The 24,778-nt window shown below is 42.3% G+C and overlaps 1 protein-coding gene across 1 annotated transcript in view; it reads right to left on the reverse strand.

Moving 5' to 3' along the window:
* Nucleotides 1-2,904: 2,904 nt before the first annotated feature.
* Nucleotides 2,905-24,778, reverse strand: part of MOSMO (modulator of smoothened) — a 46,218-nt gene continuing 24,344 nt past the window's right edge. Inside the window, exons 2-3 of the mRNA XM_074965315.1 lie at nucleotides 16,377-16,589; nucleotides 2,905-3,429 (exon numbers count right to left, since the gene is read on the reverse strand). Of these exons, the coding sequence (XP_074821416.1) occupies nucleotides 3,245-3,429; nucleotides 16,377-16,589 (398 nt within the window). The 3' untranslated portion in view covers nucleotides 2,905-3,244. The remainder of the gene's footprint in view (nucleotides 3,430-16,376; nucleotides 16,590-24,778) is intronic.

Consider the following 24,778-nt stretch of genomic DNA (forward strand, 5'->3'; position numbering starts at 1 on the left):
CTTTCGGAGAAACACACTGCTCCACAGAGAAACTAAAAAAGCTTCTAGTGAGTTATTCCTTCTGTCTTCAAGAAGCGTTATACAGACACATTTACAATTTTCCTTTTTAAAGTATTTTAAGTTTCTGATTAGGACTTGAGGTTAACCAAATAAAACTACAAAATGCATACATAAATTGCATTATGCTGTGACATTAAACCTTTCAGGTGATAATGAAATGAAGATTAAACAAGAGTGTGCTGTGATTTATAATAGAATAAGCTGTCCTTCAAAATATATAAAACAGCTGGCAGAGTCTGAAAAGTTTATGTAAACAACAACATGTAACATGGGTTACCACCTTTGGAGAAGATTCATACTGAAGCATTTGCTTTAATGAGTTGAAAGTCTACAGATGTTTAGGCATGTTCAACAGGAACTTCCTGTAGTTTAAAAACTAATCCTTGTGCAAATAAAACCTATAAATAGTATTCAGCAGATTTTACAGTGATGCTCTTAGGTATGAAAAGAATGCATACAACTTTAAAACAAAACAGACATAAATTTGACAAATGATTGCACCATAGAACAGTGTTTTATATACAGTTTACAAGATATGATTTTCTGCTATAAATTAATACTGTACTATATAGTACTTAGTGACCTTATTAAAAAGCAACTATTGACAGCTGTCTCTTTTCACTCACAGGGACATTTTTAATGCAAATGGATCCATCTAGTTGTAGACTGAAATGCCCAAATATTAACTAAAACAGTCTGCTAGCTGAAGCTATGCTGTCTTTCAATGATTCATAGGATTGGCTACCCACTAAGGTTCCAGCCAGCCATTCGTGGACTGGATATGCTTCACGATAAGTGTTTTTTTTTTAATTAAATGGTAATACATTTTAAATATAAGCTTAAATGAATAATATTATTATACAGGATGTCACTAACTGAAATAAGTAAACATGGGGGAAAATTCTTAGCAGCTGAGAAACTCTTCCCCCGCCCCCACGTCTGTGATCCAGTTAAAATATTTTATGGAACTATTTACAATAAGACTGACATTTCTGAGGGGGAAAAAAGCTATTAGCTTATCAAATTAATTAGTGAGCTATGATTCATTGTTAACACATTATATCAGGCTATACCACCAGTCTTATAATACTGTTGAAAACATTTAGACCCCTGTCCTGCAATTGGATCCACCCAGATTGCATCCATATACACAGCTCCACTGATATCAGTGAAGCTTTGGATTGCTTGTGCAGCTATGACTGCCAGATCAGAATCTAAATCAGAAACCAATCAAATCTGAACTAGCAGTTCTAGATGAGAATCTGGCTGTATATTCTTATACTTCAGAAAAATTTAGAGAGACTTTGATGTGAAAGCTTCCTTCGGCTTGTGAGTGAACTGATATTTTCTACAACTGAGAGAAAGTGATCCAAAACATCAATCAGGTAATTTTTCCTCACTAAAATACTTCTAATGGCACACAGTTCAATATAATTGTATAAGGTATCTCATTTCTAACACTTGTTTCTGCCATGATAGCTGTTTTTTTTTCCAAAATATAAATACATTTCAGAAGCAATATTATCATTCTTACAGAAAAATGCACTCAGTTTCACTTATGCCTTATAAAAGCATAAGTTTAAGTAATGCAGCGCTTTTCATAAGTACATTTGGACAGACACTTTGTTGTCAAGAGATACGTTTGTCAATACTTCCCCATAAAAAGATTCATTGGGGAATAAGGGCTTGATCCTGCAAGCAAGCTTCCTGACACATCAATCTAAGTTTTGTGCTAATAAAGGTCAGATTTTAAGTGAATATTGAAGTATATAGCACTATCCATGGATCCAAGGTTTATGCAGTTCTTGTATTTAAAGAACATTGATTTCAGGGGAAAACTTACACTCTGAATTCAGGTGGTCCTTATGTCCACATTTTTATCTTCAACTTTAGTAAACAAGGCATATGGACATTAAAAACAGTTATATTGCTCATTTTTTGGTAAAGAAGATGAATTAACCTAATACTCACAAGTGAAAATAAATTCATCCAACTTTACTACAGAACAGTATTTTTACAGGTTGACCTAAACACTGAATGTTATATGCATTAGAAAAATTTACCTATGGTAAATTGCTGTGCTTGAACATGTATAAATAAATTCATTGTTAATGTAACAAACAAAGCAGTAGAAAAGAGACTCCCTGTACAACAGTTGCTAATAATTTAAATAGTGTCCATTTCCCAAAATTAGGATTTTAACTTTAAGGTATGACGTGATCTCACCTTCTACCCTCATATACAAATAAATTACCATACAAAGAATTTTAGCTTAACTTAAAATTGCACCTAGAAAGGCATGGGATTGTTTGTACCTGTTACAAAAACCTGTTAAAATCAAGGGCTGCTACAAAGAATGAGGTAAACTGAAGACTCTCAGGTATGTGGCCTTCAGAGAAATGGCTTTTTTCTATTGAGTTCTAGTTTTGCACACCACAGTGTTCTGCTAGCAAAGCATTCTGAGTTATCTTCCAGGAACTGTTTGTGTGTATATATACACACATATACATACATATATATATACACACATACACAGAGTATACTGCATCAGCAAAATATATATATATATGTATATAAATATAAAGACCCCCCCCCCCAAACAAAAAAAAAGTTTCTTAGTGTTTTTCTACAGCTGAAGGGGAATGTATGTCTTTTTTTTGTTACATACATTGTAAAGAACATATTTTGATCTATTGGCTTCTTGGTGCAGTAATGCAAGATGGATTCATTTTGGTGCCAAAGGCTTTGCCCATCAGAAAGAAGATGTAAAATGCTACTCTCCTAAATTGTGAGGCCAGCCTCACTTGAACTCCTTTGCAACCCTCTGGTCTACCACAAGGTTCATAAATACTTTGATTTTCAAATGGTTAGACATTAAAAACAGATACAGTAACATGGGGCAATATGCTTCTCAGTGTAAAGCATTCTTCTTCACTAGTCCCTATCACAGTGCAGACCTGACTGCATTAATATGCTCAGGAGATTAGTCAACGATGTCTGTATTTGGTTATGGGAAAGGCTCTCTCTCTCTTTTTTTTTTTAAATCCAAAGTGCATAGTAAGAACAAGTCAAAGCATTCCTCTTTTCAGTAAGCATTTGATAGTCTGATCTAGGCTTTCTCCTGAGAATGCAACTCCGATATCTTGCTCTCCTCTGACACAAACTCATGCAGTTCAGATATTCATCAGCCAGGTAAACAAACTTTGCCGGCAAATAGAAGTCCCACTATTGTAAAGAAAATTGATAAGACAAACAGTACGTATGAGGACCCAACCACTGTGTTGTTGGGTAATTTATATGGTTGACCTCCAACTTCATTGATGTAAAATCCTATTGGAAATATTAGGGCTGCCATGCAGAATAGGATCACTGCAAAACAAACAAACAAAATCAAGTTAGCATCTTGTTGAAAGTCAAAATGTTTGCCAGTTTGTACGGCAAATACTGAAAAGAGTGAACAAATATCCTTCTGTTGTTAGTACAGAACAAAACATGGTCTGAGGTCCACCAATGCTTAACTCACAGGAAACTGATCATGTGGGACATACCCTGATCTTAACAGATCCCTGCTCTCTGTTCCAGAGGAAGGTGAAACAAAGACTGAAGTTCCTGTCAGTATGCAATGGCACAAAGTTCATTCCTCGCCCCCAGTTTATTAATCATTTGAACTATGTTCACAAGAGCAAGAATCACTGTTAAAGAAAGATGAATTTTGGAGGACACATTCTTCCACCATTCATTAATCTGATCATCATGCCTCAGAGCATTTTACAGGTAGTCATTCCCCCTAAAAGTCAATGTAGACTAACGTTCAACATTGAAGAAACTCACTTTCCATTCTTAAAGAGTTCCCTTTTCCCCAAATGTAGTTGCCCTCTCCTATTCTGCCATACAAATCCTTTACACATTTTCTGTACATATTTTGATAACAATAGAAAACACAGTTGTGTGCCACTAGTTTCCTTTAGATTAATTAAAATAAACCATTGTTTTCTAAATGCTGAGACACTCAGCCTAGAGCATAAATAAAACATTCTGTTGAAATCTAACCTCCTCTGTAAAGGGCTCGAAGTTCAGACTACACAAATACAGAGCACCAAACAATTGATTTTTTTTATTTCCCTTGCACAGTTATATAAATATGCATGGATGGTGTTGCTTACAACACATCACTTTGCGTGGACACAAAAAAATACCAGTCACTATAAAAGCTACTTATTAAAATTACATAAGTGATTTCACTCCTTCAGATACTATTATGGGCTGACATTCCTTGCAATACATTTTTACCCAAATCCACGACACAGCATCCAATATTGTCTAGCTCTGCTGACATCCTTTGTTTTTCTGTAAGTGCTTATGGCATAAATAATCTATTTAGTATTGATCATGAGAGTCTGCAGGATACCAAGATCTTGACCAAGGCATAAAATCATGTCCTGACATGGCTTTTCTGTGAAGCAACATGGTTTTCTTCATGATAAAAAGATTTTCTTCATGATTGTTCTGACGCTGTATTTAAGACTATATAAATAGGTGAAAAATAGTATTGGGCAGATACAGAATTTTAAGTGGTAGAGTCATACAAGGCAACTATTAGGCTTTCTTTGCTTCTGCAAATCAACTTTTATGCTTTATCTTGAAATACAATTATTCGTTGTGATTTAACTTTAAGAATTTCCAATACCCACTGACCCAACAACTAAGCCTACTACTTTGGGTGAAGAAAAACAAAAACCCCAAACAAACGTGCATTGCTCCCACAAAAACTAAGCCTAACTTGCACCAAATCATCTTCCCGTCTTCGTAAATCAATTCTAAAACCTAGCCACCTCAAAAATCAATTTAACCCCCAATCAATTCTGCCTCCACCTGAATAAGAGTAATTAATGCAAGCTCCTCCCTCCTGCCAATCAATCAATCAATTAATGCTGGGCCTTACTCCTGTGTAGAGTACAGAAAGTCCTGTACCAAAGTTCTCTACACCACTCCACTCCCAGGTGGTGGAAAGAGCAGTGGCTCCAGAGAAGCTCTACTCCTTACCTCACCTTCCCATCCTGTGGAAAACGTGTGGGCTCCAGCTGCTATGCTTCCTCAGCCTCCAGAGTTAAAACCAGCAGTTCCCCATTCCCACTCAGCTCACAAACTGGACAAGAGCTCTCGTCCCTCTAGATGAGCCAGTGATGGGTTTGTACAGCACTGAGGAAAGTTACATTTACATTATCTATACCTGCTTTAATACACTTAGAAAGCTTCAGTTTGTCCAGATTTATTGCTTCCTGTCTGTTTCTTTACATACGAATGTTGAAAAAATCCCCCACTCTCTATGAGCCTTATGTGTATTCTAGGCAGACATTCTTTGCATCTCTTTAGACCTCAAATGTCTCTTCATAAAACTATGAATGCTAAAGTTCATGGCTCATCGCTGGAGAAAAGATTTGTTGGTGTGTTTTTATAGAATAGCCTTTAAATTCTAGTTTAGGTCATACGTGCAGTGACTTCAAACTGTTGCTCAAGTATTTGTGTATAACACAATAGGCTAATTTAGCATACTTAGACCAAGACTACATTTCATGTAGTCTTCATGCAGCTGCATTTCATGTGAGGACTGACATGCACTATCACAATGGTTCTCAACCTGTAGTCTGTGGACCCCTGGGGGTCTGCGGATTACGTCTAAGTGATCTGTGAAAGACTTAGACTGAAAACTGACTCAACAGAATTCCATTATATATACAGACAATAGATTTCCAAAGGGGTCTGCACTTCCATACAAAAATTTGCAAAGAGGTACACACCTCCATTCAAAAATTTTTAGGGGTCCGCAAATGAAAAAAGGTTGAGAACCACTGCACTAGACATGTGAAGCAGCTCACAAAGCACTTGCCTGTACTAGAATCTGTCTCTCAAACTAAAAGAGGACAATATTTAACTTAGTAATTGATATTCAAAAGTCAATAGAGCAGGGGTGGGCAAACTTTTTGTCCCGGGGGCCACATCTGGGTATGGAAATTGTATGGTGGGCCATGAATGCTCACAAAATTCGGGGTTGGTATATTGGAGGGGGTGCGGGCTCTGGCTGGGGGTGCAGGCTCTGGGGTGGAGCCAGAAATGAGAAGTTATGGGTGACTTTCTCCTCTTATTTTCTGGGGAACAGAAGCTCTTTTTTTTTATGGTATAGGCAGTTCTGAGAGGCCTCCCACAGTCTTGGCTAACTGCAGCAGTGGTGACAGCCAGTGGGGCTTTCTGAGCAAATTAACCTGATTATGATTTGGATTCCTGTGGGTCTCAGGGGATGCTCCATCAACAGGAGCTTTAGCCTGTTCTCCCTCAATTTCTTATACCTACTTTTAAATCCTGAGCTGATCTTACATTTGGAGGGGATATGAGTCTCTCCTAAGAAGCAGAGACAATTTGAGTGTCCATTGCTGCAGGAAAAAGACCTACGGCAGGGTCTGAAGCCAAGGACCCAGGATATAACCTGTTACTTGACGCTGTGGTCGAGGCCTGAGAAAAAACAAAGGCCTAGATCAGGCAAACGAAAGGAAGGAAGGGGGAACACCCTCTCCCCAGAGCACAAGCTGAGCTAAATAACAGAAAAATAAATAATAGTAATTACTAAAAGAAAATATAAGACAGGTAGTAAGCTCCATGGCTAGCTAATGGACACTATCAATGTTCCTTCAAATTTTTTCCGCCATGTGCGGAATACATTTTGTTATATGCACCAAGGTATGTGCGGATGTGCACCACCAGTAGAAACAAAAAACCTACATATAATATATATATTTTTAAAGTTACCATAGGGATAATTACTCCAGCCAGTACAGGTTAGGCATTTTAGAACTTGCTACTCAAAGAATTAAATTTAAGTGTAAGAGAAATAAAAATTATGAAATGCATAGACCAGTCAAAATGCTAAAGTAACACACTTTGAAAGAATAAAATTACAGAGAACATATGTGCATTGCAGGAAGTACCAAGAAATAACAACAACAATAATACTATTATGTGTTGGGAGGTGTGTGTGAAAGAGACTCTGTGTGTGTGTGTGTGTGTGTGTGTGTGTACACACGCGCGTGCGTGCTGGCTGCTGGGGAAATCTCAGAAACAGTGCACTGTAGGCACTCATTCACTCACTGTTCACCGCAGCAGCTCCAAGTCCTGAGCCAGGCTGTCCCCCCTGCTCTGTGGAGATGGGGTACAGGGGTGGGGGAAGCGGGACACCCTGACATCAGCACGCCCCTCCCCCCACAGCCAGTAGGAGGGTCCCGCATGACAGAGCAACATGGGGGGAGGGGCACCTGAACACATGCTGCTGGCTGTGCGCGCTCTGCTAATCAGCTGGGCAGCATTTGACTTTCTCCTGGGTGGCCATGCAAGCGCACAGCTTACAGGGAATACAGGACACTCTGGTGTTCCATCTCAAGCCACAGGCAATTGCGTAGGAACTGGCGGCAGCTCTGCCTTTCCCTCCCCACATACACCCTCATATCAGAACATATCTAGAGCACATGGACACTGCTGACGAAAATCTCCACTCGAGTACACGGGCATGCGGACATCCTGAAGTGGAGCACCCATAGGGATGCTACTCAGAGAATCACCTTAATTCAGGACCTTTGTGCATATGCATTATGATCAGGTAATTAAAAACTGTATCATATGCTATTTTTTTCACAGGACCCCTGTCTCATTCAGTGCACTGGATGGAGCCGCTTTGGGAATCAATCAGCTTTGTGCAGTGAAGGAGACTTGTCTGTAGAACCCTACCTCATTTGTTGAGGAAATTAGAAGGTGTTCAAGTGTGCTGTAGTGGGCACACACTCTTCTGCGTACCTCCACCCCCAAACTTGACCCCTTTTGCCCTGTCCTCTCAAACCTGTTCCTGTCCCAATCCCGTCTCTTCCCTTCATCCCCCAACTCCTGGTCTTAATCTCAAGAAGTTGTGTTATTACAACGTAAGAATTCCAATGGTATCTTAATAGGATGACAAATAAGTTTGGTTTGAAATAAAACAAATCTTTAATCAATATTCTTTCCACTTTAAAAAACAGCTCACAGCAGAAAGTCAGAGTGAATGGAGAATATATCTTTGAAATTTCTCTTCTTATGTCACTCTTTTTAAAAAACACTGTCAAACTGCAAGCTTTATGGTAAGAGGAATCTAAAGATAAAACAGCTTTCAGGACAACACACATTTCAGCTGAAACAATGACTACTTAGAAGGTAGAGATATTTTAAAAATTAAAATACTTAGAATCAATAATACAAGCCACAGAAGTTAAAAAAGAACTTCAAATAAATGAAACTGATTTGCCAAAAGATAACCCTTTGCCTTAGAGTTCGGAACCCAGCTCATCATAAACACTTTTGTAATGTTTGACGTGGTGTTTTGAGATTAGAGAGACATGATCCCTACCCTGAAGAGTTTACAATCTATATTTGACAAAAACAGACCAATCAGCTAGACAAAGGAAGAAGCTAGTGAAAAGTGGGCTAGAGTAAATAGCAATACTACAAAAGTAATGATTTCTGATATTTAACACTGTTCATTGTAGAAATGGAAGAGTCAATCACAATGGAGTTGACTTTAAAATAATTAGCCCCATAGTATGTAAGAGCCACTTCAAATTTAATATGTGATATACTAAAGAAGTCAGGGGTGATGGCTTTAATTATGGAGGTTCCTTTGTGGAGTACCACCCGTTAAAGTTGAGTTTTTACACACAGCAGGTTTACATCTATTAACATTAAGTACCTGCCAAAACTGTCTATTTCAGTGAGGAGCATACACTTGAATTTTCTAAGTAATTTTCATACTCCCTTCAGTTGCTTTTCAGAATTCAGGCTTATTTAAAATCTCTCAGTCTTATTTCCGCACCCCCACCCACCTCAAATTCTAGGTTTTTTTTCAGGCCTCGTAGAGCTGCCATCAAAACACCAGGACTTAATTTCATAGCCAAGTTAATCCTATAACGAACACCAAAAAAAGGTAGTCTGAACATTTTTGTGGGGTCTGAAAAATTGTATTCCATTTACTGGTTATAACTGGTTTCCTTTATCTGTCTGCTCCCTTGGCACTGTAGTGAGGAGATGGGGCCTCCCGCCCTGTCAGAAGGGGAAAGACCGGAGCTTGTCCCCTGGTGGGCAGAACCAGGCCACCTGCAGCCGCCCCGCCGGAAGCAGAAGGCAGGACAGGAAGCTGGACTATAAAAGGCCAGCCTCCTAGCTCAGTAGGGAAAGGGCTGCCAGAGGAGCAGGACACCTCTTCCTTGCTTCTGGGTCCTGGAGCTGAAGGAGATGGCTACCTGACAGAAGAATTACCTGAATTGTTGGAGACCAGCAACTCCAATGAACTCCTGGGGCTGCCATTGGCTGTTTACCCCAGAGAGACCGAGGACAACCCCGGAACCCAGGTGCCCCAAACTGGGGAGGGTAGGAAGGAGCCTAAGGATGCCAAATAGGGTTTGGCTGTGGAATTATTGTGAACTGGCCAGCGTGTTGTGGGCGGATCCCCGCTGACCTAGTGGCAAACTACCCTGCCACTAATGGGGCCCTGGGCTGGGATGCAGTGGAGTGGGAGGGCCTGTGTCCCCCTACCCTGAGCACCCCACCTGTGAAGGGTGGCCACTTCCCCACTCAGAGGCCAGGAGGCCTGAATTGGTCTGGTGCCCACTACAGCTAAGGCGCCAGGCGCATTTACTGTCGCTCCCAGTTGAGAGCTAATTCCCCACCCTGAACTGGGCTGTATCGCACGGACTCAGCCATAAACTATGAATTGCCCTGCTTGAGGGACTGGGGTGGAAAGACTAATTAAGGCCTGGGCTGATTGTTGGCCAGGCCTGCTAACTGCTCACTGTCCTGATTGAGGGATTGGGCAGAGGGACTAACTGCTACTTGGATTAATCACCAGGTGAACTCACCAGCTGGGAGCTGCGCCTCGCTTGAGAAACAGCGAGAAGGCATGGCCTCCTGCCCTGTCAGAAGTGGAGAGACAAGTGCCCCTCCTTACAGGCACAAATGTCTCCCTGCGATGTGCTTCTCTGCACAAAAACAAGAGGTTGCAAGTCCCTTACGGGAGGTTCAGTATGGGCTACTATGAGCCGAGTTGGCCATGTGTGGGTGCTTAAGAGCAGGTCAACGCTGCAGGAGAGGAGAAGGAAGGAAAACCTTAGCACTTCTTTGCTGACTCTCCTGCTAAGGGACCTGCTATGGGTCACCAGGAAAGAAAAAGCCTCGGCACTATGAGCCGGAGTAGGTGCTCTGCAGTCGGCATGCCTTCTGCTAAGATGTAGTTGTGCTGTTTCTTAATAAAATCTATTTAAATTTTTCTTATCCATGTCTTACCTGGAAATTTCCTTTCTTGGAGTAATGAGGGCCATAGATCCATAACACTAGGACTCTATACAGCCTTGGAGGCAGACCAAATATATCCGAGGTGTAGCTCCACCTCTGAGAAACCACCAGTCTACACTTCCAAAGCCTAGGAAAAACTAAGCACTCTAAGGGAACTTAAGCAGTAAGACAAAACAGAACAATCCTCATCCAGAGCAAGCAATTCAATGAATAATCAACTGAGCACCAATTAATAACTCAATGTCTTTTCCCAATTAACAGTCCATTCAGGGCGGGTTGGATCTGTGAACCTCATGACCCCAAGAAAGGAAATTTTCAGGTAAGGCAGATACATTTTCCTATTCTTATTCATAATGAGGTCCACAGATCTGACATTAGGATTTTTATAGCAGTTGTCCACTTGGTGGCACGGGGGAACTATATATAGTTAAGTACAGATAACATTTTCCTAATAAAAAAAACTGGACTACTACAGCCCGGAGCACCCACTTACGGAAGGCAGCATCAGATGACAACTGTATGTCCAGTGTATAGCATCTGAAGGTGGTGTGACCAGATGACCCAGGTGACTGCTTTACAGATTTTCTTGTCTGAGGCATATGATCTATCTGCACGTGAAACTGCTACAGCATTGAGGGAGTGAGCTCTGATATTTGAAGATGAAGTTAGGCTTTTTGACTTGCATGCTTCTGAGATACAATATCTCAGCCACCTGAAAATGGATGATTTTGAGGCTCTTTCCCGTTGACACTGGATAATAAAGCACAAACAAAGCATTTGTCTTTCTGACCTGATTTGTGTGGTAAATATATACTTTGAGAGCTCTGCAGTCATCCAAAGTATGCCACAATTTCTCTCTGGAGTGTGATGGATCTGGACAGAAGGATGGAAAAACAATTCCCTGTGTTCTATGGAATCTGGAGTTAATCTTTAGTCTGAAGTCAAAATCTGTTTGCATACCCCTTTAGCCTTATGACATGCAGTACTGAAGTTCCAGAAAAAGAGCTAACTCGGACACCCTGCACATAAACATGACTTTATTTAGGCATAAGCTTTCATGGGCTATAATCCACTTCATCATCTGATGAAGTGGGTTTTAGCCCACAAAAGCTGCTTTTTTGGGGGGGGGGGGCTGATACAGACTAACATGGTACCCCCTCTGAAACCAGAAAAATGATTGTCATCCAAAAAGGCCATTTTAATGGTTAGAAAGCAATGAGATCCCTTCATGAATTGTTCAAATGGAGGGCTTCTAATGGCACTGACAACCAGCTAAGAGCCAAAAATAATAAACCTTTATGCACACAAGAAAGATGTAGAAGAGATGCTGCTCTCCTCAGAAAAATGCAGGATATCTATGTAAGATTAAATTCACTACCTGTCCATTTCACTAAAGATGCTAGACAGACAGCAACTTGACCTTTTGAGAGTCTGAACTGTCAGGCCTAACCCGAATCCATTTGAAGAAATTAGAGGGTCTGTAGTCTGCAGATGTGGGGATGAAACCATGGTGCTAGCCCCAATAATTAAAACTCAACCAGGCCCTTGAATAGGCTGAGTTAGTAGATTTATTTCTGGAAATGAAAATTGTGAGTATTAGATCTCTGAATAACCTCTTTGGCTTAAGAGGCTCTGGTTCAAGAACCAGGCAGCTGGTCTCAGACTGTCTGAATTCTGATTGGCCCTTGTAATAGCATATCCCTTGTGAATGGAAATCAGGTGGCAGGTCTTTGTACCATATCAAGGAGATTGTAGAACCAAAGCCTCTTTGATCGGAATGGGGATACCAGAATTATCAGTGCTGCTTCTCTCCTAATCTTCTGTAGCATTCTGGTGTGAAGAGAAAAAGGGAGGTAAGGCATATAAGAATCCCTTTTGGCTATTCTTTGCAACAAGGCATCTCTTGCCTTGGGTCTGTGATCCCACTGGCAAGAGCACAACACTGAAACCTTGTGATTCAGGTGGGAAGCAAACAGACCTACAGCTGAGATACTAAATATCTTTACCAGGAGATGAAACAACTGAGTGTAGGTCCCATTCTGGAGGACTGAAGTTTTGCCAGCTGAGCCAGTCAACCATAAAATTCAGTTTTGCCTTGGATGTCAAGATAAGTTGATTGCAGATTCTCCTTTGCCCACCTCATCAGGAGGTGAGCTTCTCTTTGAAGGACTATAGTCCTTTTTCCTTTTGTCTGACGTATGATATGGCTGAGATGTTGTCTGTCATGGTCAGTGCATTAGGTAAATTTGGATGTGGGAGCAGAGCTTTGAAACCCATACCGGATTGCCCTGAGCTCTCATCACTTTATGCTGTGCTTTCTCTCTTGTTTGGACTAGACCCCTTGGGCAGTCCTTGAACCCATGAGAATCCTCCTTGGATGAGACCCCTTCACTGAGGTGCAGATAAGAGACAGCTGAGGGATAAGAGAAAGCTCTGTAGCAACCTCATGCGAGCACTGGACCTCTAAGAATAACCACAGAGGAGATCACTGATCCCAAAAGAGTATGAACTGGTACTTCCCTTGAGAGGTTGACTATTTTGATAAGAGTTCTCTCCTTCCTGTGTCTTTGCTGCAATAAACAACTTTGTAGAGGGCAGTGACCGTTCCCACTCAGAGACTGGAAATACACTGAGACTTAACTGATTCTTTCACAAAACCTTGGTTCTGAAGTATCCTTATTGCTTTGGTGGTATAATCAATAAAGGAGTCACCCAGGAATGGGTAGACTTAGATCCTTTCCTGTCAGAGAGCATATATTAACACTACCAGCACTTTTTTGTAAATACAGCAATGGTTTAGCAACAGCATTGCAAGTATTGGTAATGTGGTGCTCCGAGGATAAAGCTAAGGAAGAATCTGTGAGGCTGTCAAACTGGATATAGGCATTCTTCATATCTACGGATGTCACGGAGACCCTCCATTGATGGCGGCGACCGTGGATGTTAAGGTCTCTATCTTGGATTTTTTTTTTTAATGGATCTGTTGAGATATTTGATGAGAAATGCTCTATAGCTTTTTTTTTTTTTTTTTAAATAAAGGCACAATATGGAGTAAGGTCTTGATTCCTCTGAAGAGGATGAACAGATTAAATTATTCCCATTGTAGCAGATGGGATGTAGCAGATTTATATGGTTCTCTGCACACCCTGACTCCTCCGCTTCCTCAGGCAGAACCCTTAGGACATGTGGTGGGTGGGTTTTTTTAATTTTTTTTTATTTTTAAAGACCGAGACAGCACACTTGCAACACTATCCACCTGGATGACAGTTCTTTTCTTTATTTATTGTTGGCTTGCGACCCCCAGATAGTTTTTATGCCCAAAGGATGGGGCTAAGATTATGCCTGTGTGGATTTGGCTGCCTATGAAGGGTCTGTATAGTGAGGAGGCCACTCTTTCAGGTAAAAATTTTTCCCCAGTTAGAAACATCTAGTCCTTGACCATCAGAAAAAAAAGGCACAATTCACTTTGATAGTGATAACAGGAGGGCTTTTGACTGGTGTACACCAAGGAACTTTCTGAAAGATATGGAAACTCACAGCGGGAGCTGAGGAGGACAGCCAAATCCTTTCCCAGTCTTTAGGTGTGTTAGGAAAATCCTTACCCCACTATCTCACACTCAAAGGATGCATAAGGAGGGATATATAGCTATAGCTTGTCTGAGGCATCAGCAATCATCATAATTGTAGATCACCATCCTCTGTACACCTTTTTAATCAGTCTATTCTCTGGTGTTTTTTATTTTAATAATTATTATTTGAGTCATTAGCTATGATTTGGAGTACTGGCCTTCCTCCTATAAGCAGGGAGAATTCCCTTTGTGGGGTTGTGTATATGCATGGCTACAGGAAACCGCACATGTCCACAGTGTGCATTGACTTGCCATGCTGCACTCTGTGAGGATGAAGAGGGGAACCCAACACTGACTATCCCCTGTGCTGGGTGATCCAGGGAACTAAGTGCCTAGGATTTCTGCCTTGCTGCACTCTATGAAAGTGAACAGAGGAACCAGACACTGAGGATTATCTGTCCTGAAGCATTCTGCAGATTTATGCAGTTTGAGGGAAACTGATTTCACTTTATGCCTCTTAGAGTGCCTCCTAGAGGAATCCCCTAAATCAGACTCTTTAGAAAATGAAGGGGTGGAGGTTGTGTGTTTTATGTTGGGCTGACTAGAGGGCTCTGAACATCTTTCTTATGCCTATCTTAATCCTCATCAGAAGGAGAGAGACATTTTAGACTGATGGTTTGCATGGGAGCGAACCTTGTGGTTACCTCTTTTGAGTAGCCTCGAGAGAGTGATTTTGTGTTGGATGGGGTTCCAAAGCTGCTCCGTGGTCAGACATAGCTGTGAATGTGGGCTCCAGTGGTTGGGTGGGAAGCTTCCCTGGCCCTCTGATACTGTGCTTCACACTACACTCACCCCAAGTTGGGGGGTAGAGGAGGAGTTGCCACTTGCTGATGCCAGGGCAAATGCTGTCCCCTGTCGCGTGTACCAGGTTAAGGAATTTTTGCAGATGAGCTACTACCTCTTCTGCTCGGGGAGGGAGACTGAAGGAAACTCTGCCCCTTCCTGAGCACTTAAGAAGCTTGGATCTTCACAGAACAGGCAATTATCTCCATGGAGGCACCTAATCAGAGGGCAGGTACAAGGAGACACAATGTCAGGTTTTCCCTCTTGGCCTTCTCCACCGTGCTGCACTACATGTGGGTGCGCAGGGAATACAGAGTCCTCCGGTGACTGAGAAGAAAGGGAATCCTCTCTGTCAATAAAAGCGGATCCTGACAGCTTGGAGAGTTTAAGCCATTTCCCCCCCACCTAAATTTCCTCTGCAGCAGGGACGAGCTGGCCTGCCTGCCTGCAGCTGGAGACGCAAATGGAAACTGGCAGTTTCTCAGAGGCGAAGCCACACCTCCACTGCCTCTGATTAACAGGTTTGGTCTGCCTCCAAGGCTGCTTAGAGCAGTGGTTCTCAACCTTCCCAGACTACTGTACCCCATTCAGGAGTCTGATTTCAGCCCTGGGTGGTGGGGTTTTGGCTCCAGCATGTATCTTAGCTTTGTGGAGGCCCTGCTTGCCACCTCTAATGCTGGCCTTGCACTTGCCACCCCCAGGTCGAGAAACTCTAGTATAGTATTTAGAGCAGTATAAACAAGTCACTGTCTGTATGAAATTTTAGTTTGTACTGACTTTGTTAGTGCTTTTCACGTAGCCTGTTGTAAAACTAGGAAAATATTTAGATGAGTTGACATGCCCTCTGGAAGACCTTTGCGTACCCTCACGGGTACACATAACCAATGTCATGGATCTGTGGACCTCATTACAAATAAGACAAAACAACTTTCATGAGAATTGTAACAAAATAGAGCTAGCATCAACCCTGCATCAAATGTTCACAGGAGGATACTTCAACAGGACTGATTTCAGGGCAATAATGAGACCAAGGTCCACCAACACCCTCCTCCACGTGGGGGTAAAAAAGCTTCAACCATTCCATTATTCAGCCAGCAGTGAGTACCAGCCACACCGGCCAAATTAAGAGTTCACATGACTCAGGAACAGCCTAACCATCCCCACTCCTGCACACCCATTTCCTTGGGCCACTTTGTGACGTTCCCAGAGGGGAGAGGGGCTGGAGGCTACCATGGTCTAGAGGTGTACTTCTTTCTTCCTCTACCCTGGGGCTGCAGCAGGTGATCAGCACTGTGACTATAAAGCCAGGATCCCAAAGATCTTCCCTTGGTTCTCAGCTACTTCTGGATACCAAACCCCTTGATTTTAAAGAAGAGAATTATTTCCATAAAGCAGGAATTTAAAAGGAAAAGCATTCTGTCTGATCAGGGCAGAGTTTTATCACTGGTCTCTGGCAACAACCCCCACCCAGATTTGTTTAAAAAAAAAAAAATTCTACCAGTTTAATCCTTCAGACAGGCTTACTTCATAGCTGAAGTCACTTACTTCCAGTGAATGCTATCCAGCGGGCATATTTAGTAGCTTCTCTTCGCCAGTGGGAAGCCACTAGCAAACCACACGTGACAGTCAGTGAAATGATTCCCATAATGATGAAAAATAATGTGGTGACCCACTCAGGAGGCAGCCGTGGAGGAATACAGGTCCTGTCACGTCCATGGATGGTTTGACACTGTCGCACAAGGCCAACTGTGAGTGCACCTGAAAATACAGAGAGGTAAGTCTTAGCAGGATTTACTTTTCCAAAGTAATATTCTGAGATGTCCTCATCTTCCCCATTGAAGGGCTCAGTGTCATACCAGGACTCAGTCTAGCCAAAGAGGGTGGATGCGGCTCTCCTATGGAGTCTGTCAATGTCATTTAACGTCAGTTAGAGTGGTGACTGGGGAGAGGGAGGGTCATTTAGGTCATTGCTCTATCCCTTCCCCGATTTCTAGTGTCAGGGGAGATTCCTCTGGCATTCCTCTAATTTCCTCCCGCCAAGCATGGAGTGGGGGGAAAATGAGACTCCTCCCTCAGGAACCCCTTATGAGTCAGCTGGTCTAGCGTTGCACGCATTTTGCTCAGCACAGCATTCAGAAAGGTAACACAAGTGTTTCTTCACACCTGTAAATACAAATTTACTGCTGTAAGGCACTACGCATGTGTGTGTCTAGATCATAGCTGGAATGTGCCTTTTGAAGGATGCACTTGAGAACATCCCTTTCAGAATTCTTTCATCCAAGAGGGGTAGGTCGGTTCTTTTGATAGTTAAACAGGCAAGTTATTAAATACATGCTAGGGTTTCTATATTACCAGTTTTAAAGGTCACTTCAATCCATTCAGTACACAGGATGCAAGAGAATGGGTCTAATTCAGGGGTCGGCAACCTTTCAGAAGTGGTGTGCCCAGTCTTTATTTATTCACTTTAATTTAAGGTTTCGCATGCCAGTAATACATTAATGTTTTTAGAAGGTCTCGCTCTAAGTCTGTATATTATATAACTAAACTATTGTCGTATGTAAAGTAAACAAGGCTTTCAAAATATTTAAGAAGCTTCATTTAAAATTAAATTAAAATACTGATTTTTACGCCGCCAGCCCACTGCCAGCCTGGGGTTCCGTTCACCCAGACCGGCAGTGGGTTGAGTGGGGCCGGTGGCTGGGACCCCAGACCAGCCCTGCCCACAGAGTGGGTACCTACCTTCTCCCTGGTTCTAGCTCCCCCCCCCCCCCCGAGAGTGGGAGTGCACTGAGCACAGGGGTGAAGGAGCAGGCTGGGGGTTGGGGTGTAGGCTCTGGCCAGGAGCTTGAATGAGGGAGGGGGCTCAGGGTTGGGGCAGGAGATTTGGGTGTGGAGTGCTTATCTGGGCAGCTCCCATTTGGTGCAGGTGTGTGTGTGTGGGTGCGCACGTGTGTGTGCAAGAGCTCCCGTTTGGTGCTCAGGATGGGGGTGGGAATGTGGGGGGTGCAAGAGTTAGGGCGTGGGGGGGCTGGAGTCAGGGCTGGGGTTGTGGGGCAGTGCAGGGGTCAGGGCAGAGGGCTGGGAGTGTGGGCTAGGGTCGTGGGGGTGCTCCCAGCCCCCTGCCCAAAGCGGCTCACGGCAGGGAGCTGGAGGGGATATGCTCTGATTCCACCCCCTTTCCCCAAGGCCCCGTCCCAACTTCTTCTCCGCCTCTTCCCTGGAGGGGTGAGCGCTGTGTGGCTCTGCTTCTCCCCCTCCCTCGCAAGGGCCATCAGCTGATCGGCAGCAGCAACGGAGAGGAGGAGGGGCAGGAACCCAGCACGCTGGGGGAAGAGGTGGGGAAAGGGGACGCAGAGAAGAGCAGGCTGGGGTGGGCAGGATTTTTAAGTGGCAAGCTGCTGCCTGCCAGGGTCCCGGCCGCCGGCCCCGCTCAGCCCACTGCCAGCCTGGGTTCGGCAGTGGGCTGAGCGGGGCCAGCAGCTGGGACCCGGCGGGCAGCAGCGTGCCATTAAAAAATCGGCTCACGTGCCGTCTTTAATATGTGTGCCATAGGTTGCCGACCCCTGGTCTAATTATTACAAATATTCTAATCTGCCACAAACTGCAGCCTACAGGAAAAAGAAACCGAGGTCATTAAAGTTTACCTTCAATTTGGTAATGGAAGAGAGTCATTTAACACACAGAATATAGGAAAGACAATAATACAAAACTCTGCATTGCAAGTGGCACAAGATTAGATAATTTTGATTTTAAGTTTAAATTTACTGCTTTCAAGCATGGTTGCTGGAATTGGGGGTTTTGGGGGTGCGGCCAGGTTTCCATCTTTTTCAGCATTTACAGTTTTGTTCAGTGGCTTTCAGCACCCCCACTATAAAAATTGTTGCAGTGCCACTGCTTTCATGACCCACAAAGTCTTACAGTCCAATACTAACCGCAAAACTTAATTTATTAGAAAATTTGAGCCCAGACATAAAATGAGATTCAAAGAGACTGTCTGCCAGTGTCTCTAAAATCTTGAATCCTGCATTTTGTGGTACAATCAATTCCACCCCTACTCCCAAATCCTTTTCACATATGAAGATTTCCTACAGCCAAATCAAAGGTAAACTCAGTAGTGCATGGTATTATCTTACATTAGTTAAAAAAAATCAACATTCCCCTCCCAACACACACACACAAATATTAGACACTGTAAACAAGTGTTGCTATACCTAAAAGGACACTTTAAAAATGGAGAGGGCAGGAGGTTGGACAAATACATACAATGGAACTGGGAAACTGGAGTTCTTTGAGCCACTCAGGACTTGAAAAGATTTCTGTATTCTATTCTCAATGCTTTTCCAAAAAAGAAAATATGCAAACCGAAAAACCTAACTCACTGACCGGAACAATGGCTGGTGTTTACACCTACCCTCCAGGATGCCAGGGCCAGAAATAGGCACAAGCTCCTTTTGTGAGTGCACACAGAGAGCCTGCTCATGCTCCCAGCACTCATGCTCCCAGCAGAGTCAACATTTTTAAAACAAGCAGAATTAGGAATAAACAAGTTCTGAATCAACTCTGTTAAACCAATTCTGGAATCTGTTCAGGTCATTTGGGGCCTGAAAAAGCAGGAAAGCTTGTTTTTCTTTTCCAGATTATGAACAAACAGGAAAATGAAGGTGAAGATGACTGAGTTAGCTACAGAAGAGTTAGCTCATATTGACCTGGCTGACAGTCAATTTTTTTTTTTTTTTTAAGTATTTCATTTAACATTGGTTTCAGAGTAACAGCCGTGTTAGTCTGTATTCGCAAAAAGAAAAGGAGGACTTGTGGCACCTTAGAGACTAACCAATTTATTTGAGCATAAGCTTTCGTGAGCTACAGCTCACTTCATCGGATGCACCGATGACATTATGCTACTCAATATGAGTATTACAGTAATTTAATCTCTAAAAGTGGAAACAAATCACACTAAAGCAGAGGTTTTCAAACTGTGGGGTGCCCCCCACAGAGGGTGCAAACATGGAATGTTGGGGAGGGGCATGGCAATGCCAGGCAGCTCAGGCTTCAGCCCTGGGTAGTGGGGCTTGGGCTTTGGCTTCAGCAGGGTAGGGCCCACTCCTTAGTTTTTTGCCCTGGGCCCCATGAGTCTAATGCTGGCTGTGGCAGGAAAGTCTCTTTATCCGTGTGGGTTCTGGGAGTGAATGCAGAAGATCAAACACCCAGAAGGTGAATGTCCTTCTCCAGGCACTTGAGGCACTGTACGTGGCTGTAGTATGCTGGGAAGACATCTGGTCAGGAAGTGCATATGTTAACCCCAGGCTCTTCTGCTTTTTCAGTTCTGCCATAACACAGAACTGAAAGAGAACCACTGACGGACTAAATTAACTGCTAATGCCAGGGTGGATAAAAATCAATTATTTAAAAAAAAAACTGATTTTTTTGATAAAATGCTTTTTGAGGAAAAAACCTAGCTAAAGATACATTATAGCTCAAAGATATCTCATCATGGAATAGGGATTATAAATTCTAATTCTACAGTAGGAGACAATATATTCATGTAATGTTTAAGAAAAGTTTTGTGAATGAGTTCCAATAGTTCATGGATTAGGGACCCAATCTTATGATGTTCCAGGGGTTTCTGTATAGATTATTTGGATTAATCTTTATCTACCCAATGGGACTCAGTGCTCAGTCTAGAAGATACCATCAGAGATGCTTAATTTTGCAGTTCTCAGACTGTGGATTTGTGTCTCCAGAGATAACATGCTTGTTAACAGCAAAAATGTTTTAAAATAAATAGAGAGATAAGAAATAACAGGCCTCAACCCTATTGTCCCTCTGCAAATTTGTGTACACAGAGTCAATCCCTTACCTCTCTCTGAAAGTGCAACGTTTCAAAAAGTTCAACGAATAGAAGATTGTTGGAGGCGGAATAGATCTGGACAAGGAGAAGAAGTCTGGAGATAAATATGAGAAGGGACAGGCAGTAGAAACAAAAGTGGAACTGTTTGAGCAACATATTCCAGAAGTCTAGAAGTCTTTGAGTGTAGCCTTCACTGATTTGAGATCTACCATACTATTCTCTCACTAGAAGGGAAAACCTATAATGGCAGCAATCCGTAAAAGAGACCCAGTTTAGGAATATTTTAATGAAGTTCCTCCACCTGTGGGTAAGACAGGCATGCATGCAAAATGCAAACAGTGCAACAAAGAAATGCAAGACCTGGTTGCCTGAATGAAGCAACATCATGAGAAGTGTTCCTTCTCAGGAGGAAGCTGCATTGAAGACGATGAAAGGAACATGTCTGAACATGCAGGATCTTCAGGTTGGTAAACTTTTTTTTTTATTTCATACTACTTTCTTAAGGACCAGCTGTCTTCCTTCTGGACTATTCTTGAATTCTCACATTTGAGCAAAAAATATAGTTGTTACTCTGTGGAACTATTTTAGATGCAGTTGTGATAGGCCGTTCTTTTCACAAATTTCACCTTTAAAGTAGAACTGAGTGTCAGTGAATGCAAAGAGTAATACTAAATGAGCAGTGTGGTAATAATAAATTAAATAACTACATTGATTTATTTTGCTTAGGAGAATCCATCCTCAACATACAGGATTCTGAAGACTATCCACCTTCAAGATTACCATCATTTTCTATACTTTCAGAGTTATCTGCCAATGATATGTTTCAGTCACATCATGTATGTCACATAGCCACAGTATATCACCTGTAGCAAAAGGAAAAAAAAATCTCCATCATCCAGAAACAACCACAGATAAGTTTGTGAGCTAAGGGTGAACCATTCAAGAAATAGGTTTGCTGATGATTTAAAGAAAGTCACACCAGTGAACTGGAGGAAGTCACTTAAGCACTTGGATTCAGAGACTGTTGAAGTGATAATCTCACTTTTTACAGCAGTAGCTTCTTCTGCCAGTGTAGAAAGAATATTTTCTTCCTTTGGACTAATTCATTCCAAATTGAGAAATCGTTTGGGGCCTGAAAAAGTAGGAAAGCTTGTTTTTCTTTTCCAGATTATGAACAAACAGGAAAATGAAGGTGAAGATGACTGAGGTAGCTGTAGAAGAGTTAGCTCACATTGACCTGGCTGACAGTCAATTTTTTTTTAAAGTATTTCATTTAACTATTTTAGTTAAAAACAATTTTAACAACAAACCTGATTTAAAAAAACTTGAATGTTTAACTAAATTAAAAAATGTATATGCTTGTTTTGTTAAAATATTATGTTTGCTGTTGAATATATAACATTGTTGTTTTAGTTAAATAAAACAATTTAAAATGTCTGTCTGGTGATGTTCTCCTCCCAATACAGCATGGCAAGAAAATCCTCCAAATATTAATCATTAACCTGTTGAACTGGAGATAGTTCACCTCCCAATGACTTCATAAATATCTGTTTCAATTACCTCTGGTAAATGAAATAACCAAACAATCATTCATTTTCTGATATAGCTATAAAACTAATCTGAAACGTTTTTGAAATAAATCATTGTTTAAAAATGTATAGTGTGTACCTTCTAAAAATGAAGCATACATTTATCTCTGAGTCCTGGAAGTAGTACAGGATAAGTAAGGTTATAACTACGAACAAGAATGCACTTTTATGTAGAAATCCATGATTAAATCGAGTCTTCCTGACTAGTGATTTAAATCATTATTTAAATCTAATTGATTTAAATCAAATCCATCCTGGCTAACTGAGAAAAAAGCAACTCTGGCTCCAAAGAGACCGGAGAGGTTCACGTCTGTCCAGGCATATGGCTGAAAGGAACAGAGGTGGCAAGGGCATTCTGCCCTTTATATAGGCTTGTCTTCAGAATGTCGGTGATGTTGAAGGGAGGGGCTGACAGCACAAGAGTGTGCTAGCTGACGCTGCTAGAAGAAGATTCTACCCTAAAGCAACACAAGTAGCGCAATATTCCATAAGTGGGAATATGCAGAGCCACTCAACGAACTGCTTAGAGGAAGAGTATTGGACTTCCTAGCTTCATACTTAATGGTTTGATAAAAAATACAGAGCATTTCTATAGTGGCTTTTTCCTCAAAGTTCTTTACCAACATTAACCCTTGACACCACTGTGAAATAGATATATAAACCAAAACAAAGAGGTGTTAAACTTCTGATCCTGTTCCCATTGTGGTAACCCTCCTATTGATTGCAGACCTCAACAGGAGCAGGACTGGGCCCATAGTGAATTGTCCAAAGCCTTAGAGCAGTGGTTCTCAAACTTTTGTACTGGTGACCCCTTTCACACAGCAAACCTCTGAGTGCGACCCCCTGGTAAATTAAAAACACATTTTTATATATTTAACACCATTATAAATGCTGGAGGCAAAGTGGGGTTTGGGGTGGAGGCTGACAGCTCACAACCCCCTATGTAATAACCTCACGAGCCCCTGAGGGGTCCCAACCCCCAGTTTGAGAACCCCTGCCTTAGAGTTTTGTAAATTCTGTCTCACGTGCAATCACTACTGCAACCGATTTACATATATACGCACGTGCCAAAGGACAACAGTGAATATTTGTCAAAGAATTCAACACAAAAATATTTCTACATGTTGTGTTCAATCATTTCAGCCGTGTGCCTAACGCAAACAGGCAAACTGATACCTGGCAGCTGCCTGACACACTAACTCGGCAAATGAAATCTCAATTAGCTTTTCATAGCCCACTGACAAGATGTGGGGAAAGACAAGGCAAAAATACTGGACCAGATGTAGTTTTACGCCAATATCTGCAGGACACTTCACGTGTAGCTAGAAAAGGGCCACTGCTTCACTATTTGGGAGTCATCAAGTTCTATCTAATGTATAGAATGAAAAGGAATTTGTCACTCAGAGTAACAATTATAGCACAATAGCTGGAAATTCAGTAAATGTTCAAAGGTGCTGGATTAAACAGCTGTGGAAACTAACTCTTTTTAGGCACAGAACGGATAGAGCACAGGAACAGGGCCCTCCATCCTCAAAGTGCCCACTAACTACTCCTGGGGGAATTCTGCATCAAAAAATTAAAAATTCTGCACACAATATTTTCAAATTCTGCAAAATTCTGCATATTTTATTTGTCAAAATAACACAATATAATCACACCAGTTTCAATTATTTTTGGTCATTTATTTCAAAATACCTGTCAGCAAGTATGTTGGTAACAATACATATAACAAAAAAGATTCAGAAAAAGTTTTTTGACAAATAGATTCCTTACTAGGCATATTAATACAGAACTGAGTAATAATTCATTTAAACTACAATACAGAATCATATTTCATGCCCCCCCTGCCCCCTCCCGAAGCAATGCAAAACCTTGGGGGAGTCAGGGCTAACAGAGAGGGAAGTAAATTGCTGGGAAGAAGCCTGAGTGTGAACTTGGAGGGTTGTTGGGTATGGGTAGGAAAACAATGGAACAGGATTTCTGGGGAGGTTGGGGGGAGACCGTTAGGGAGCTTCCCCCACTAGACCCTGGCGGACCCCTAGCCTCTCCCATTCAGTCAGGCATGTGTCCCTATCCTCATGTGTCTCTGTGCCCCCACCCAGCCACCTCCTGTCCCTATGTAGCTCTTCACCCCCTCCCGTATCACAATGTGGCCCTGCCCCTCCCTCCCCCCTGTGGCTCTGTGCCCTCACTCCATTCAGCCTCTGCCCCAGTCTGTCCTCCCACTTGCCCTTATAATCCTCTGTCTGACCACCTCCCCCCCAGCACCCCAGGCTCTCTGTCTCCCCAAAGCCCATCTCCTGACCTGGCCTGGCAGGTGCTGCGAAGGCAGGCTCTCTCTCTTCTCTAGCTGGCTGGGAGTGGCTGCTGTGTTCTATTGTCACAGCGCCCTCTGGTAGTCAAAAGGCGGAACTACAGAAGGTTATTTTCTGTGGGGAGCTGTAGCTCTGTTCTATCACCACAGCACCCTCTGGTGGGCAAAAGGTGGAACTGGAGCAACTTTTCAGCAA

This window comes from Natator depressus, chromosome 10, assembly GCF_965152275.1.
Source record: "Natator depressus isolate rNatDep1 chromosome 10, rNatDep2.hap1, whole genome shotgun sequence".
In the NCBI taxonomy this organism is placed as follows: domain Eukaryota; kingdom Metazoa; phylum Chordata; order Testudines; family Cheloniidae; genus Natator; species Natator depressus.